The 18,975-nt window shown below is 40.0% G+C and overlaps 1 protein-coding gene across 1 annotated transcript in view; it reads left to right on the forward strand.

Annotated features, from left to right (window-relative positions):
• Positions 1 to 14,174: 14,174 nt before the first annotated feature.
• Positions 14,175 to 18,975, forward strand: part of si:dkey-28e7.3 (trafficking kinesin-binding protein 1) — a 29,439-nt gene continuing 24,638 nt past the window's right edge. The window contains exon 1 of the mRNA XM_034239094.1: positions 14,175 to 14,243. Coding sequence (XP_034094985.1) covers positions 14,175 to 14,243 — 69 coding nt within the window. The remainder of the gene's footprint in view (positions 14,244 to 18,975) is intronic.

Below are 18,975 nucleotides of genomic sequence, written 5' to 3' on the forward strand. Positions count from 1 at the left end.
TATATGCAGCAAAAGTATTTATTTTTCTTGCTTACTCATTTAAGACTTGTTAATGCAGAAAACACAGTACAATGTGTATCGAAGTGTCTGGCTATGTGACAGGATCTCACTGGCTGACAGACTCAGGGTCAGGCTGTATTCTGTGTCCTGCCCCGGGCTTATTGTCATGGCACTTTCCTTTGTGACCATTGTGACAGTCATCATCTGTGCCCTCCTAGAATGAAAGAGACAGGGACGGAGCGGGACAAGGCATGCTGGGACCCTGCTGGTTATATAGGCTATTATATTGTTCACACTGAATGTACATACAACCAACAAATTAGCCTCAGGCCTAATTGACTATATTGGGTTTTCATGTATTGCTTGAGGTGCTTATAGTTTACATATTTGTGTTCCCCTATTTTAATGTAGAATGGGAGCAACTGCAACATTATGGATAAACAGACAGACAGACAGACATCACATAATTTGATAAATATTGGGTTTTCATGTATTGCTTGAGGGGCTTGATGTTTAAACTATTCATTGTATGACATAACAGTAGCTTATAATTCTCAGAGCTGTTATCAGTTGTTGTATTTTACATGTCTTTGAGTTGTTTTGGCTTTCTGAGATATTCCTTGTGCAGCAGTGACATGAATGGAGCTATTGTCTTGAAAACAGCAGCCTCTTTAGTTTGAACAGTAGCCAGGAGTTAAAAGAGTGGGAATTATGTAAGACTTGCCAGTTCGTGTCAAAGACACCTGGCTGGCTTTTTCATCTTTCAGCACTAATTCAAGCTTTTGATGTCCATTTGTTTTATACAGCATTCAAACATTTCTCTCTCACTTACCTCATGAGATAATGTGTAGGAAGTTCTCCCTTTTCTGTCTCTGTATAATTTCCCTTTACAAAGTCAGAAGGTTTTAAGAATGTCCTGTAGGCAGGGGTCAAAACAAGCCTGCACTGGTGTCTCGCTCCAGTCTTGCCCTGTAACCTCCCAGCAAACAGACCATAAATCTAACTTCTCACTGGAATATGTCTTTCACTCCAAAGACAGGATACGCTGATATGATGTCCCTGCTTTACAATACTCGCCTGTTTTTCTCTCTGGTCCTCTGCGTCTCACCCCACAGGAAATGGCTCTATTGTCCTTGGGAGAGGATGTGGCAGACCACAAGCCCACTATGGAGACTGTGGTAAATTATTTATCATTACTCACAAATGGAAGACCAGACACTAGTATCCACAGAGGAATGTTTTGCCACAATTAACCTGCAGTTGCAGTTGACCGCCTGAACCAGAAAATCAATATGGTATTTTGTATAAATGGGTCTTTTGTTGCCGTAGTATTTACCGGTAATTGTAAAAACAATGCAAGAAGACATGACCAGATTCAAAGGTGGCAGGATTAGCCAAACCCAACCAAGCTGAGTTTTAAGGCAACTCTTTGACCTTGGAAACAACAGTTACTCTGTACCTCTGGAGCTTTTGATCTTATCACACAGTCTTCAAATAGTTTGCTCACATTCTCTTGGACCTGTAGATGTTCAAATGTTATTTTATTTAGCACTGTTGTTAGGTCTTCTTCTACATGTTTGCTCGGAAACAGCAGACCAAACTATCTACTCAAGGTCCACTTACAGTTCCTGAGCTTTCGATCAAAAACAAGCACTTTGATTTGTCAAATGCAAAGAATCATTTATTTCTGTGGGATTAACAGATTTATACGCCATTGGAAAAATCGATCAGCTTGATTCTACGTGGGCTTTTTTTAATATAGCATTTTATGAAGATATCAACCAAGGGTAAAACATACCTGAACAAGAGATCAAAAGAAAATAGATAATGCCTACACTCTTTCTTTTAATTCAGACTTTTACCACTAGAGGTAGACAGACACTCACACAAACACTTTACTATACGCAAGCCTGCAGGCATTTGTTTGGGTCAGATCAGATGTGAGTGAGTTTCTGCGAGTGTGAAAGTTTGAGGGTGCATAGTATGTCTGTGCACATTCTCAGGCGGGCTTGTGGTCGGCTCTCAGGGTTAAAATAGCTCAGCATTTGGTCCAGTCACATGTGGGTGTCCTCAGGCATACTAGATTGGAAAGATAACGTAAGAGAGACGGCTGAAAATAACCACATACAGTATATTAATGTATGGCACACATAACATTCAAACTGAAGGCTGTTGTTGTTGGTCATTTGAAGATTGATATGTGAGAACATCAACACTTATCTATTACTTGTATTGCATCTGTTGAATTAAATCTAATGATTGTGAATTGTTTAGCTGTGCAGCTTCATCTGCTTTTAAATGTTGTATAAGCCTTATTTTGTTAAGGCAAGGCAAGGCAAGGCAAGGCAAGTTTATATTAAATTTCAACAGAAGGCAATTCAAAGTGCTTCACAAAAATGACATTTGTTAAGAGCACGACGAAGTAGTGCAGCGGAAAGAGATTCAAAATGGCATTTAAAAACAGTCATTAAAAAGCAAAGATAATACAAATAAATAAATACATGAATTCAAGTTACAGTGCTGTGTAAGATATGTATAGTTAAGCTATTTCTCCAGCAGCTTGTATCACCTGTCACACACTTGTGAAGTCTATAGTCTGTCAGATAGGACAACCACAAATAACATCATGGTGTGATGCGATTTCTCTGGCCTAAAATACTTTGCATGTGACCAGTTTTCATTTCCACATGATTTCACCACCCATATATAAAACATACAATAAAAACACAAGTAATAGTGTAATGAAATATTTGTGTGACTTGAAACCAGAGCACTACAGTCATTATTCACATGGACTTGATAGACAGCCTCAGAGGTTCAGACTCTATTTTTTTTCTAAAACAAATAATAACATTAACATGGAGTTTAAACTGTCAGATGTTATCACTATGGGGGAGTTCAAGTCCATCTTAAAGGACAGAGAACAAGAAACCATTGGTCAATGTGATTGCTCTTATATCCCCTAATTGAAGTCGTTTTAAAACTGTGCCAGTTTTTAATGTTTTTTAACAATTTCTTTTATTAACATATTGACTGGTTAATGTGCCATTTCATTTGTGTTTTACGACAGTTGTATTCGTCTGCCTGTATTGTTTTGTGTTAATTTGTGTAAAATTGTTCATGCTGCCCTTCTTGGCCAGGTTGCTCTTGAAAAAGAGATTTTTATCTCAATGAGACTTTTAGCTGGTTAAATAAAGGATGTATATTTTATATAAATGTCATAAAAGGACAGTGGTGTAAAGTACCAACGCACATTTACTCAAGCACTTTACTTAAGTACAATTTTGACAGACCTACTTTACTTGAGTATTTCAACATTTTTCTACTTTGTAGTTCTAACCCACTACAATTAGAGGTAAATAGTGTACTTTTACTAATATCTTTAGTTAGTTTGCTGTTTTTAGTGCCATTTAAATAAGACTTTAGTTACACCTGGATTAAAAATGAACAAGCTACCCTGCAGTAAATAAAGTAATTAAAACTAGCTGCACATTTACCAGCTTTGATAAACACATGAATGCATCATAAACATAATCAAAAAATAATAATATAATAATAATATATAATATAATTTTATAATAAAATCATTCTGAAATGGGCCAATCTGCATAATAAGTACTTTTGTATTTTTGATGCTAAAACGTTTGTACATTGAGTAACATTTGGAATGAATTTCAAAACGATTTGGTTTTACTTGTAACAGAGTATTTCTTTACTCAGGTACTTTTACATAAGTACAAGATCTGAATACTTCTCCCCACCTCTGTAAACATATTTATCTTTAACAGAATTTGATGAAAAATATATGCATTTTGTCGAAGAACTACATATCCCATAATGCCCCGCTTTGAAGATGACCAAATGGAACACAGAGCGGACAACCCGATGTGACAGCTGAGCTTGAAGTTTGCTGGGGGAAACTTCTGCGCCGACAACGACGTTGAATAGACCAAATAAACATGTAAGTTTATATTTTCCCTCTTTCAATACGTTTTGCTGTATTTCCATTAACAATTATGTAGTAAACCTGTCGCCTGGGTGTATGTTTCTTAAACTGTCCAAACTTGGTAAGAGGACATTTCCATACGCTGCAGGGTAGGAGTCCGCTCCGGGCGTCAAGTGTGAATGTTTCGGCTCAAATTGTCTTGTTTATATCGTCGTTGTTTCGACCTATTATATCGAAACACTAACCTTTTGACTAACTGTATACCAAAAACATTGGTGACAGTTTTGGCCGGGACGTGAAAAGAAGTTGCTTATAAGTTGTATTTCTCAAGCTAGCTAACTTTGTGGTTTTGCTAATTATGGTAGGTATCATCATGATAGCTAGCAGGCGTTAATGCTTGAAGTGAGATTAGGAATCAGAATTCAACTCTCAGTCTTTGACGTAGTGTGTTTTAAATATAGTTTAACAGCAAAATGGTAAACACAATCGCTTTTATCAGTAACAATTAGTCAGTGAGAGTAACATCCTTGCCTTTCATCTTTAACCCCTCCTTCAGTAGTTGAGGTTAACAAGTCTCCCTTACTTGGTAATCCTGCAGGTGTGGAGCTTGCAGAAGTAACAATGGCTTCTGCATATTCCCTTTTTCCTCTTTAATACCTCGTTTTACTGTGCAGTCACACAGAGTAGAGACTCAGAGGTGCAGCCTCTGTACACACATACATGAATGGCACCTTTGTTGGTAAAACGCACATTATTCACTGTGTTCAACACAACTGGCATTACTAATGCAGAGAGGAAAACACTGCTGACACAAAAGGAGGTATTATTAACACTATGAATTAAGGAGCACATGATTACCCTCCATATAATAAAGACAAGAGGAAAGATTGAGTGAGATGTCTTTGGTTGTGTCTCTCATAACCTTTACACTTATAGAACAACTATGAACAAATATACAAGTTTGAAAATGATACCATGTTTAAATTGCATTGATTATCTTTGTTATTTTAAAGGTGGGGTAGGTAATTTTGCAGAAACCAGCTCGAGTGCGCTAGAATTTGAAAATACACAACCGGAAAAAATCTGCCACTTCCTTACAGAGCCCCTCCTCCAACACACACGAACGCGCACATGACCAATGAGGGCACGAGATAAGTTTGTGCACAGATGGAAGGCTGACAGGCAGGTAGGCCATCCAGTTATTTTAGCCGGGCCGGGCCGGGCCGTGCTTTTTACAGAGCCACGGCTTGGTATTTATTGTCAAAGCATTTAATATATTCATTGCTATCGGGATGTTAAGAGCATTCCATGGAATATAACAAAAAGTATTTCTGAAATAAATTACATACCCCACCTTTAAGTACTAGGTGTTCAACGGTATGTATCTTAAAGGTCACATGTCATGGCCATTTCCACTGATCATAATTCCATTGTTGAGGTCTACTAGAATAGATTTATACTGTGCAATTTTCCAAACTCACATTGGTTTCGCATACAGCATCTCTGTAAACTACGTGTATTCACTAGGCTTGTTTGAGACGCGTTGCGGCTCGCCTCGAAAGTAGACGAGAATAACCGATCGCAGCCGGGGGAGGTCTCAAAAAGCTCGCCTGAAGTCGGAGAGCTCGGAGTCCATGCTCGGAGTCGGCTTCGTCTACTTCTTCTTCTCTCGAATTTTTGGCGGATTGCAAACAGCTTGAAGGTGCATACCGCCACCTCCGGAGTCTGCTTGACTCGGTTTGCATTTATAAAGAATGCACACATGTGTTTAATCGTTAATGTCAGATATGTACTAAGTAAATACATTTGTTCCTGCTCAAGATTAGATTCAACTTTATTGTTATTGCACATATTACAGGTACTGAGACAACGAAATGCACTTTAGCTTCTAACCAGGTGCAACAAGCAGTAAAGTGAAAAGTAATGTACACAATAGACAGAATAAAATATAGAATGAATTGAATGATGAATAAACAGTGAGGGGTATGAATACACTAGATATCAGCCTGAGAGCAGTATGAACAGTGTGTATGAATATGCTAAGATATATAAAGTATGAAAACGGTAAGCAGTGCAAGTATAGTATAACATATATAGATATTAATTTCATGATGATAAACATTGTGGAACAATTATGAAAAATGTGAACGGAATTGGCGACGTAAAACTGACACAAAACAACAAACTTTTGCCGAGCCAATTGGAGAGCTTCATCAGCAGCACGTGGTAAAAACCACCAATGAGCGCTCAGCTCGAGATACCAGCGAGTCGTTTCCCATCAAGCATTTCGCTTCCGCAGCCCGTGGAGAGGAACTGCGCCGACTCGCCGCGCCTCGCTCTTAAGGCTGCGGGGGTCTTTGTCCCGCGAGATTTCAACGTCTCATGTAGGCGAGCCTCCAGAGCAAGTCGGACAAAATGACTAACCATGCAACGCACGAGCAAGACGTTGATCGAAATTGCGCAGGTCTCGCTTGTCTCAAACAAGCCTTCTCTCTCCACTAAACGGTTCGTTGCAGCTCTTGCCCCCCCCCCTCTCTGTGAGCCCAGTGTGCTCCGATTGGTCGGGACCAGTCGGGACGTTGTGAATCGCGCTAAGCTCCGTGGAGGTGTGATTTCCTTGTTTAGCGATACACAGCGAAACACAGCCAAACTCATCCTGAGCACACACAAAGTCACAGCCGAAGTAAAAACAATAAGTGTGGCTTGATATTGAGTCAGAAAAGGGTAGATAAACGCTGTGAGAATGGGTCTGCAGAGAGAATGGGTCTGCAGAGAGAATGGGTCTGCAGAGAGAATTTCGCCGCGATCCCAACTGTCTGTTATCAGCCTGCAGCCAGGGAGGAGAGATCAGCAGAGCTGCATGCACTGAGTGTGTGAGGAAGTCCGTGGATTGGTCAATTTGGACCAATCAGCGGGGGCTTAACGTAACGGCTCCGCGGATTGGTCCATTTCGTTCCGGGGACGACATGACATCATGATGTCCCCGGAAGAATCAAATGGACAGTGACGTATCTCCAGCGAGGCGTTTTGGGGAGGTATTAGGCTTGTTTGAGACAAGCAAGACCTGCGCAGTTGCGATCAACGTCTTGCTAGTGCGTTGCATGATGGTTAGTCATTTTGTCCGACTTGCTCTGGAGGCTCGCCTACATGAGACGTTGAAATCTCGCGGGACAAAGACGCCCGCAGCCTTGAGAGCGAGGCGTGGCGAGGCGGAGAAGTTCCTCTCCACGGGCTGCGGAAGCGAAATGCTTGATGGGAAACGACTCGCTGGTATCTCGAGCTGAGCGCTCATTGGTGGTTTTTACCACGTGCTGCTGATGAAACTCTCCAATTGGCTCGGCAAAAGTTTGTTGTTTTGTGTCAGTTTTACGCCCCCCTCCATTAACATTTTTCATCATTGTTCCACAATGTTTATCATCATTAAATTAATATCCATATATTTTATACTATACTTGCACTGCTTACCGTTTTCATACTTTATATATCTTAGCATATTCATACACACTGTTCATACTGCTCACAGGCTGATATCTAGTGTATTCATACCCCTCACTGTTTATTCATCATTCAATTCATTCTATATTTTATTCTGTCTATTGTGTACATTACTTTTCACTTTACTGCTTGTTGCACCTGGTTAGAAGCTAAAGTGTATTTCGTTGTCTCAGTACCTGTAATATGTGAAATAACAATAAAGTTGAATCTAATCTTGAGCAGGAACAAATGTATTTACTTAGTACATATCTGACATTAACGATTAAACACATGTGTGCATTCTTTATAAATGCAAACCGAGTCAAGCCGACTCCGGAGGTGGCAGTATGCACCTTCAAGCTGTTTGCAATCCGCCAAAAAACCGAGAGAAGAAGAAGAAGAAGACGAAGCCGACTCCGAGCTGTCCGACTTCAGGCGAGCTTTTTGAGACCTCCCCCGGCTGCGATCGGCTATTCTCGTCTACTTTCGAGGCGAGCCGCAACGCGTCTCAAACAAGCCTATTTTCTGTTTTAGAGTTTTACTCCCTACAGGGTGTACTTTGAGGGTTTTGACTCTGCACACCGTTTACATGCATAAAAACCTTCATAACACACAAGGGGACGGGTACTAACCGGAAAAGCATGACATGTCACCTTTAATACTGTGTCTGTAGCTGTTTTAAATGGCATTGAATTTCTGCAATTCATAAATATCATAGACTATACAATATTAGAGGGCACCAAGTCATCCTCAGCATGAATTTGTTTTCTCACGCAGTTTATTTTCCCTGAACACAATAAAAAGTATTGTGATCTAACTTTGGAGGAAAACCTTTATTTGAATTTGTTGTCGGAGTTACTTCGAACTATCATTGCTGCTAACTCTGCTTTTACTACTGCTTTTAATGATTTATTTGTCTCTATTTATTTTATTACTGCAGTGAGAGATGCCAACGAAATGTCGTTATACTCTGTATGATGACAATAAAGATATATTCTATTCTATTAACTATAGTACAGTCTCAGCTCAAAAAGTTCTGCATGGGTTAAGAATTTAAACTCCTTTCTTTTGGATATGATCTTGTGTGATGTAATCAAATATTTGAGCTGTTCTCTATGATATCATGACTGTGTCAGGTTACATGTTAGATAACAGAAGATGTGGCTGTGTTGCTACTATTTCAGAACAAGTGGAATCTCCAAAAGAAACCACAATGCCCTTTTTTGGTAACATTGCAACCTTGAATGAGACTGCACTGTAAGCAATACATAAACAAATTAAATTGTCTTGCATCAGTGTGGTAGTTGTGTTGCTAAGGAGAATACATTCAAAAAGCACGAGTAGTCTTTGGTTTAGGATAACATATTTCCAGTTGACTTGTTTTTTGTTATAACTGAACCTATTCTGTGAGCTTTATGTTAAACTGCACAAACAAACTGATGTTACTTACCAACTTATCGATAAGTGAACGTGTGTCTGTACCCCCCCAGGATGTAGCCTTAACTGGTCATGAAGATACATCCCAGATAACAATGAACAAAGATAAACTCAAGTCTAAATGTGTAAAGGTATCCATTTTGTAGAATTGTACAGTTAAACATAAGAAGCACACATTTATAAAGAGGGTAAGGGTAACAGAATAGTTTCCTCCTGCTTTAGGAGCGACAGTAGACATATTAATCTCTGATGACAGTCTGTAAATCACTGACCAGTAGTGCTGGGAAACAGACTTGGCATTGTTGCAGTGACAAAGGTTGAACTATAGGTTTGATTTAGATAGCACAGCAGAAACCAGAGCCAGGAGCTTTGCAGAGTTTGGTTAATGCAAATAACCGTGTCCATGTGATGAGGACGTGGGACATCCTGAGCTGCTGCAGAAACACCAACACCTTACAGACCTCTGGCTCTGCTTAAGTTTCTGTCTGTTTCTCAGACATAATAAACCAGCACGCCTTTTCTCCGTACGTCCCTCCTCCTCTTTCATTCCCCCTTCAGCCCCACCTCCATCCCGCCTGACTGTTTCTCTCTCTCTCTCTCTCGCTCTCTCTCGCTCTCTCGCTCTCTCGCTCTCTCTCTCTCGCTCTCTCTCTCTCTCGCTCTCTCTCACAGGACACTCTCGAGACAGGACAGAAGCCGGCCGGTAAAGCAGCCCAGAGAGCATTTCATTTAACGGACGCACACTAAAGGAGACAGTACCTTACAAACACTGGATATCACTCATCACATGCTAAGATAACAACTGCAGCAGCACAGTAAGTCTGTTTCAGTTGTTTTTAATAATCATATGGCCTGCTGGCACGTCCCCTGTTATTAGCATTTGGCTAATGTTGCTGTACTCTGATCTGAAGCCTTTACCTGCTTGTGTTTGTCCCCTCGTGATATTTGTCATGTCAGCAAAAATGAGTTTCATAAATTAATGTTTTTTCCGTCATATTGGGCCACTTTTTTTTAGCAAAAGTTCAATTATTTTAAATATGGGCACTCTTGAACCAACCCTGCTGATTAGCTGTCCGAGAGCAATTTAATTTCCCTCTATGATTAATTGTTATGATCGCCTTTCAACTTTCAGATGTGACCAAGTGGGAGAGACTTCCCCTTTTGTTTTCTGCTTGATAACTGTTTATCATCATAACAAATAGGAACGCCTCACTATTATTCAGATAATTGGGACTCAAAACATAAAACACTGCCGTCAGTAGCTAGACCTTTTTACCTTTCAGTGCAACTGTCATTACAGCTGACACATTTCTGTTTGTTTGTTTGATTTGATACATAGGTGTGAAAGGAAGGTACCTTTTCACACATAGTAAGTATGATTAAATCATCTTGTGTCCCTCCCTAAAAGTACTTTTGAAGCTAAGTGCAGCGATGTTATGATGTGTTCTGCTTTCTGTCCCTTCAGAGTGTCTCAAAGACACTTAGTGGTGTACAGTGACCTGCAACATAACAGTCTATGGGTGTGAACATTAGGTAGTTAGTTACGTGTGGATTGACCTCCATTATTTTCCCTCAATAGTTTAGTTACATATTTACCTATAACTATACATTGGAGTATCTTTAAAGATCTTTTAAAAACACAACAGATTACAGACAAACAGATCTGAGGACACATAAGGGCTTTTGATTTGAAGAACACAATAATGATTTCGACCTTGCCTCTTGATCAGCTGTTACAATTCTGTTTTAAAGGTCAAGGCATTCAGTAACTCAGCAGACTGGATCTGTGCCCTACACCAACATACTCTTTAACCATTAGTCAGTCAAGTTGTTATTCCTGCGCAGATCTCAAAGCTCTACAGGGTGAGTTTGTTGAGATATAGCTCTGATGTGTTTTGGTGCCTTAGGAGCAGATTTAAAGGACCACATGTTGAGCTCACAGAGCAGATTGGCCTTTAGAGACTCAGTAGTTGGTATTTTGGTTTTTGTAACCGCTTTCTTTTCGTGGGCAGTTGCTGTCCAGATTTAGTTCTTCCAGCTGTGACATTCTTGCTCTAGTCTTTCTTACTAGCCTCCTGTTTTTTCCCATGCTCTTTTCCTCCTGCTTGTCACTTTGATCTCTCTTGATACTTTCCAGCTTCTCAACACCATAGCCGTTCCTAGTACTGTAGTTAGTGGATACATTACATACACATTTGATAATTGTCATATATCGCACATAAAAACTCACTTGTTCCAGCATTTCACGTGTGAGGCTTTGTTGCTTTTCACATTATTGTGAACTGAATATAACAGTTTTTCTCCCCTTATTTCTACATGACTTTGTGGACTAAATGGTTAATCGATCATTTTTGTATGAAAAACAGATAAATCAGTATTTATAATGAAGCATTAGTGGCCCCATTACTCTTTCCTGTAATTCTCATGCTTTAAAGTGCCTTTTTTCATTATCAGCCCAATTCCCGGCTCTCTTTGTTGTGGCAAACTGCAGTATTTATTTAGCATCATGCATCAGATCCTGTCTTTTGTAATGATGAAGGCTTTGTGTTTGCACTGTGCCTAGCTCAGCATGATATTTAAAAAATGGCTTATTATATACAGATATCAGCACAGATATCATGTTGCATGAATATCTGTGAAGGTGACCCATGTGATCCCTTTCTCAGCCGTCACTTCATTCACCTTTTTATGGATGATATCACAGAATGAAAAATGAACTTGGCCAAGAACATATGAGTTGTTAATGATTTAAGCAATCATACACGAGAGGCCGTTCTTTAACGTCATTATTGGTACGACAGTACTGCGGCAGGACCGAGGCGCTTGCGCCGAGGTCCGTACGCCTGTACTGGAGTTAAAGAACGGCCTCAAGTGTATGATTGCGATTCTATAACACAAACTATCATTGTAATCAACAATATCGTAAACATAATTTCATAATGTGGGCTAATTTGCTCCCAAACCTTCACTTTCTGCTTGAGTTAATCTCCGTCAGAAAGTAGTTCCTATAAAGTAGTTCCCTTGGTAACGAGAGCCGATCAATCGAACACTCCTGCTTCCCCGCTTACAGTTATTGATATAATTATAGTAAATAATATATTATTAACCAATTTATTGACAACAATTCTTGAATTAGGCTATTTATTTATTTACATATTTAACATTTTGGCTTCAGAATGAAGGTGGATGTTCATGCTGCCATTAAACGTGCAATTTTTGAAACAACTCATGAACTCCATGCCAGACTTTTTTGCAGTTGGTGCTGTGGTGTTCACGGAAGAGCTTTCCTCCAGTGGCCGTTTGGCGTGTCCCGGACCGGCAAAAAGCGCGTTGCTCCACATTTTTCTGTTGTCCAGATGATAACTATAAAATCTGACATTTTGTAGCTAACTATTTTCCAACGAGAGACAATGTAACGGCTGTGTGTCGCTATGGAAACCACTACTTCTCCGCTGCTTTCTTGTTCCAGTTTGCAGTTAGCTTTTGAATTGTGGTACTTTTCCAGTTGGTCTACCTGCTCTTCACGTAGCTCTGCATGTTGTCGTTTAGGTGCTTTTTTTTCTAGGCACTCCTCAATCCAGTCCTCCACAGTAAGACCCCCCCGGAGGTTGAATTTAATCTTAAATGTTTCCATATTATGTTTGGAAGTTTGTTTCGTAACGTAAAAAGGAGGGTTTCTGCCCCGTTACTTCTCCGCTGCTTTCTTGTTCCAGTTCGCGGGCCAAGGGTATACCGTTTTTCTCAGACGCGGAGGGATACTGACTTGTTGTGAAAAGGCAGGTTCTATTTGACCGTTCTTTGATCGTGGAATCAAACACGCCTATTGACCAATCAGAGAGCTTGCTCACACCTATGTGTTATAGAATAACCAATTCAACGCCATGTTGCCAGCTGTATCATTTCAAATAATGAGAGCATGATGTCATTCATTGGATAATACCTGCCACTGGTTTCAGAACAGGACCGTTTTTATGTGGAGCTGTTCTAGTTCTGCCTAAATCTTACTGGCCCAAATGATAGTAAGCAATTTGTTACACTTTTACAATACTGGTTAAAATCCTCTGGTATCTCACGAGTCGTTTAAACATGTAAATTCTTGGGGTCACTCACAATTTGATTTTAATTAACCTTGAATTTACTAATTAGGTGTGCTAAATTCAGGATGTATTCTAGTCCGCAGTTGGCTAACGTAGCATTGTGGCTAATGTAGGATAAAAAGGTAGTAAAACTGGTATTTTGTGTACATTTACAAGAAATGACAAATAATGTTTGACACGACTTTGATTTTTGAATAGGATAACTCTCAATCAGAAGCAATATTAAGGCTCCTATGCAGAATTTTTTTTGAATGAAATACAGTTAAATTAAAGTCTAGTATCAGAATCAGAAACAGGTTTATTGCCAGATAGGTTTACACATACGAGGAATTTGACTTGATGTCATGGTGCAGACGTAAAATATAAAACAAGAAATCTAATATAAAACAAAAAATCTTTAAGGGCACCGTAATAAAATATAGTTAACTAAATAGCAATAAAATAAATAAATAAAAAAAGCAGTAATTTACATGGAAATAGAATGCTATGAATGAATTATAGGACATGAAACAGGAAATATGTGTAGTAAGCAGTATGAACATTGTGTGCATTAATGTAATGCATATAGACTACGTTGTGGCTGAGGTAAGTGTCAGTGGGGGGGGGGGGGCGGGCCTTGTTTAAGAGGCCGGTAGCGGAGGGGAAGAAACTGTTCAGGTGGCGAGAGGTTTTGGTCCTGATGGAGCGCAGCCTCCTGCCAGAGGGGAGGGGGGTGAACAGTTTGTGTCCAGGGTGGGAGGGGTCGGAGGTTCTGGAGGCTTGCAGGTCGTGGAGGGATGGCAGATTACAGCCGATCACCTTCTCTGCAGAGCGGATGACCCGCTGCAGCCTGCCCTTATCCTTGGCTGTGGCTGCAGTGTACCAGATGGTGATGGAGGAGGTGAGGATGGACTCCATGAAGTTCACCATCATCGTCTTTAGCAGGTTGAATTTCTTCAGCTGCCTCAGGAAGAACATCCTCGGCTGGGCTTTTTTGATGAGGGAGTATGTTCTGCTCCCGTTTGAGGTCCTGGGCGATGATGGTGCCCAGGAAGCGGAAAGACTCCACAGCAGTTACTGGGGAGTCACACAGAGTGATGGGGGCGGGTGGGACTGCGTTCTTCCTGAAGTCCACAACCATCTCCACTGTCTTGAGAGCGTTGAGCTCCAGGTGGTTGTCCCTGCACCAGGTCACCAGATGGTCCATCTCCCACCTGTAGGCAGACTCGTCCCCACCAGAGATGAGTCCGATGAGGGTGGTGTCGTCTGAACTTCAGGAGCTTGACAGACTGGTGACTGGAGGTGCAGCTGTTGGTGTACAGGGAGAAGAGCAGAGGGGAAATGTTACATATAGTACAATTATTTTTCTCTGAATGATTTGTTGCTACCTGGTTTTTGGTCATAAAACGTAACATGCTGCAGTTGGGTCATCTTATCCTCTGAGCTGATAAGATTCAAATATTGAATCCAGCCTGAAGTTTGGATCTTGGCTTTTTTACAGATAAATCAGGGGATTTTCATTAAGTGGAAGTGGAGCTTTTGAAGAACTTCACTGGTTAAGATTTGGCAGTAGAGCAGTATATCTAAAGCAAAGATTCCTCTAACCAAAGACTCTAAAACTCTTTAATTACATCATTTGATAATTCAATCGCTGCACTTATCCAGACTTTGTGTCTTATAGTCCGATGTAGTGGCATGAAAGCATGTGAGTTTATTTGCACGTTGAAGCCCTCAGAGCCAAGGCTCTAGTTAATGTTATTGCTAATGTTACCTATATATTTTTTTTAAATATTTCAAGAAGAAAAAGAAAGTCAGTGTATTTTTTAGTCTTTAAATCTCATGTTATATTCCCCTCGAAGAATGTAGACCGCCCTGTAATTTCTTAAAGCAAGCACTTAAAATGGATTTGAGTTTACTTCTCGTTCCCCTTCAACCCACATATATATTATTTTGCATCATGCAGAGGTTCTCCTGTCATCATTAGATTCAGGGACTCGTCATTTGAAGCTTAGTCACATGAACGAGAAAGAACCAAGGGCATGCTGCCTGCCAGATATTCATAATGAAGAAGTCATTAAAGTTACCTCCTTGAAAAATAATTGGTTTCAGCTTTTTGGATCAAAGCTGAAGTAAATACCTTTTTAAAAAAATAAAAAAACGTATGTTTGTCTCCATAACTTTAAATGTAATGGCAGTTAAGGCCCTGTCAAACTGTCCCGAAATTGACACCCGATGGACACACGATAAAGGAAATGTTCAAATTCGGCTGTGATCGTAGCAACATCGGGCCATTCGTGAGGGCATTTTAAGCCATCGTATGACCGCCGGTGGAGTTTCTCAGGCTCCGGCAGCAACTTTGTGAGCGGCAACTTCGTAAGGCACTCGTGAGGGCATCTTGTCAAATCGTGTCATCTTCGTGTTATCATCGGTGCATTCGCCCTCACTCTGATCGGGGCGAATGCCCGATGGCACCGATGATAACAAGATGCCCTCACGATGGCCTTACGAAGGGAACAATTAACACACGAATTCAACACGAAAATGAACCTTCGCAAGGTCCTTCGGCAATTTGTTGGCATGCCAAAGATTTTGCCACCGCTCACGAAGTTGCTGCCGGAGCCTGAGAAACTCCACCGGCGGTCATACGATGGCTTAAGATGCCCTCACGAATGGCCCGATGTTGCTACGATCACAGCCGAATTTGAACATTTCCTTTATCGTGTGTCCATCGGGTTGTTTTATTGCACAACAAAATCATGTAAATATATTATGTAAATAACCCAATTTGTGTTCTGTGAAACTAAAAAGGATATAATATATTATTTTGAAGGACAGTTGACAGGAAGTTGTTGTTGTTATGGAAACAACATTACGGAGAAAACGTAATATTTTCTACATATAAAGACGGATAAAGTAAAGAACAAAGTCTGAAGATATCAGTACAGTATCATAGTACTGTAACATAATTGTTTTTGGTACTTTCATTGCAGTTGTATGTCTTAAATGTAATGTAAATGTTGCCTTCGTGTGTGGTTCGGGGCCATCTTCGTGCGAAATTCACAATTCCATATTCGTGTGTCCATCGGGTGTCAATTTCGGGACAGTGTGACAGGGCCTTTAAGGACAAATGCCAGCTTATTTGAAATGTATTGACTTTTAGAAGCATTTGCTAATAAGAACATGGCTACAACCTAATAAGGTTAGATGATTTGGATTTGACTGCATTTAAGAACCACTGTTAGTTTTTTGGTTGTTTTCTGAGAAGCGATCAGTTCAGAGTTGCGGATCCCGTTGGCTAGTAGAAGAGATCATAAGACAGTCACCTGCTGCACTAGCCAGAAGGCTCTTTGATCTGTGTGCTCTCCCTTGCACCCCTGTCTCAAATGAACCCCTCGTTCAGCCCCCTCTGTGTAGCTGTCCTCCCTCCCTTCCTCTCCCCTCCTGCCGGCTCTCGTTCCCTCCTGTGTGCTTCTGCTCACGTACACACCATCCTGGAAGGGCATTGTTTGCACCAGTACCAACGTAGAGCCCTTTAAACTCCCTCGATTCAAGGTCAAAAGCAGAAACACACTATACATTTTGGAAAAGAAGCAAAAACTATGGCCTTTGTTGCATTTGTTCACTGGATTATATTATATTAATGTCACATTGAATCTGTTTACAGCACACTGAACCCCCTGGTAGCATTTTAACTTTGTTTTGGTTGCTTTTTCTGGACACAGGTTGGTGCGCTAACCTTCTCAGCAGCTCCATTGTGTTCGATATGAATGATGCTACAGCTGACAGTTTGTTTTCTTATTCCTCTGGCATCCTGCCTGGCACAGTAAAAAGATGAGGATACAAAGGGGGGCTAATAACCATGTCCCCTGGTGTCAGGCCTAAGTGTCTGACAGGGTCTCGCTCTGCTGCGTGGCTAACAAACCAACAGTGTGTTTCACTCGCTGCCAAATTGGAACTGACGGAGGGTTAATGTGAAGAGCCTGGACGACATGCATGTTTTCCTTCTCCACATGAGTACACAGCTTTTGTTTTGTGTGGATGTGAATTTAGGACTTTAAAAAAAAATTCCCATGCTCACAGGTTTGTTGTGTGTAAACAAGAACTTTAACTCTCCTCATAACACATACTGTAGATATACTAGCGCTGAGCAATATATCAATGTTATAATTACTAGTAAAGATACACTCACTATGGCATAGCAATATATCAATGTTAGATATGTATCTTTATATGAGACTATTTACAGTCTTAGATTTTAGAAGCGTTATCTGCAAGTGTTGTCTTTTTTTCTGGTTTTAAAGGCTGCATTACAGTAAATTGCATTTTAAATGAATATATCAGATTGTTCTAGCAGTTCAAGATTACGAGTCAATGGTCTTGCCATTGCGCAGAGCACAACATAGAGTTGGCTTCTTACCAGAATTACAAAAAAAGCAGTAATGTGGAGTATAATTTAAATATATGAATGTGACTGATATAAAAAACACCTAGAGTACATGCGCTATGAACTAGGACTGCACAATTTGGGGAAAAACTCATATTGCAATTATTGTGGACAATATGCGATTTGCGATATAATAAACAAATGGTATCATGGGTATACTTGCTAGGTTATGGAAAGGACAATGCACAGACTACTGATCATTTTAAAATGTGTGTTTTTCAAGTCATACATCAGTATCACAAGAAATGAAAAAACTAAAACATTTGTAAAGTACTGTTTTTATCTTCTTTCGAAATAAAGGCATTTATTCAAATAATAAAGACACTAGACAAAATAAATGCAACACTATAGACAGTTATTGACACTTTTTTCAATAACAAATATGGGAGGGTGGCTGCTGTCATCGTGGTGCAACTGCTTCAACTATATTATTGCCTTAACCTGCTTCGTGATTAAATCCACATTACTGATCACAATTCTAATTGTGCATATATTTTATTAAAGAATAAATTGCCAACCCTACAATATAGTGACAATATCACATTAAGGTATTTGATCAGATATTGGTGTTGCGATATGATTTTCTTTAAGTAGCCCAGCCATAACACAAACTTGTAAATGGTTTGCTCTGATGGGGGGGGGGGGGATCTCAAAGCTGGAGTGTGTGCAGGTGCTGCGTCTCCTCTTGACATGATAAGAGAGAGAGGATTGAAGGGGGGGTGGGGTGTTGGCCACCAACCAAATCACTCAGCTGATTGGATGGACTGTGCTGTGGGAAGCAGAGGAGGGGAGTACACCAACAAGGGTAAAGGGAATATAAAGCGGCTGGTGATAGTGATACTGCTGTGGCGGGGGGTTACTTTAATTCAAGTGTAATCTAAAAGGGTCCACAGCTGCAGTGTGTGTGTGTGTGTGTGTGTGTGTGTGTGTGTGTGTGTGTGTGTGTGTGTGTGTGTGTGTGTGTGTGTGTGTGTGTGTGTGCGCGCCTGCTCTACACATGACAGGCTGGTCGCTGTCCCTTTTAATTGGGCCTAACCCTGTGGCTGCATGTTTTATTGACTGCAATAACTGGGTCGACGTATCAAGTGTCCTTTTGTTCCCCGCCTGGCTAAAGCATGAAGCCACTCTCAGACTGGAATTTAAGTACAGTATTGTGTCATTAATAAGCAGCTTTTTAAACTGTATGAGAAACTTTTTTATATATAAAAGATCAGTAAGATTCAGTACGTGGCAAATCTTTATCATTACCGTAGCTTTGTATATTGTTTTTGATAATGAAAATAAATGTTTCTTTCAGATATTTACAAACATAATGTCAAAACACACAAGAACATTCTTCAAAAAATAATTAATACAAACAACACTACTAATATTATTATAAAAACAAAACTATATATATGTAATGTATATGTTAATAATTTAGTTTTTGGGAGAAGGGGTGGGATTAAATAAGTGTAAACTCTACATTTTTTTTGTATTGTATAATAATTCTCATGTTAAATGTTTGTATTATTGTTTTACACATTCAAAATAAATCTGATCAAATAAAAAAAAATGACCACCTACAAAATAAATTCTGTGAATTTTGACTTGATCAC

Source organism: Gymnodraco acuticeps, unplaced genomic scaffold (genome assembly GCF_902827175.1).
Source record: "Gymnodraco acuticeps unplaced genomic scaffold, fGymAcu1.1, whole genome shotgun sequence".
Lineage (NCBI taxonomy): Eukaryota > Metazoa > Chordata > Actinopteri > Perciformes > Bathydraconidae > Gymnodraco > Gymnodraco acuticeps.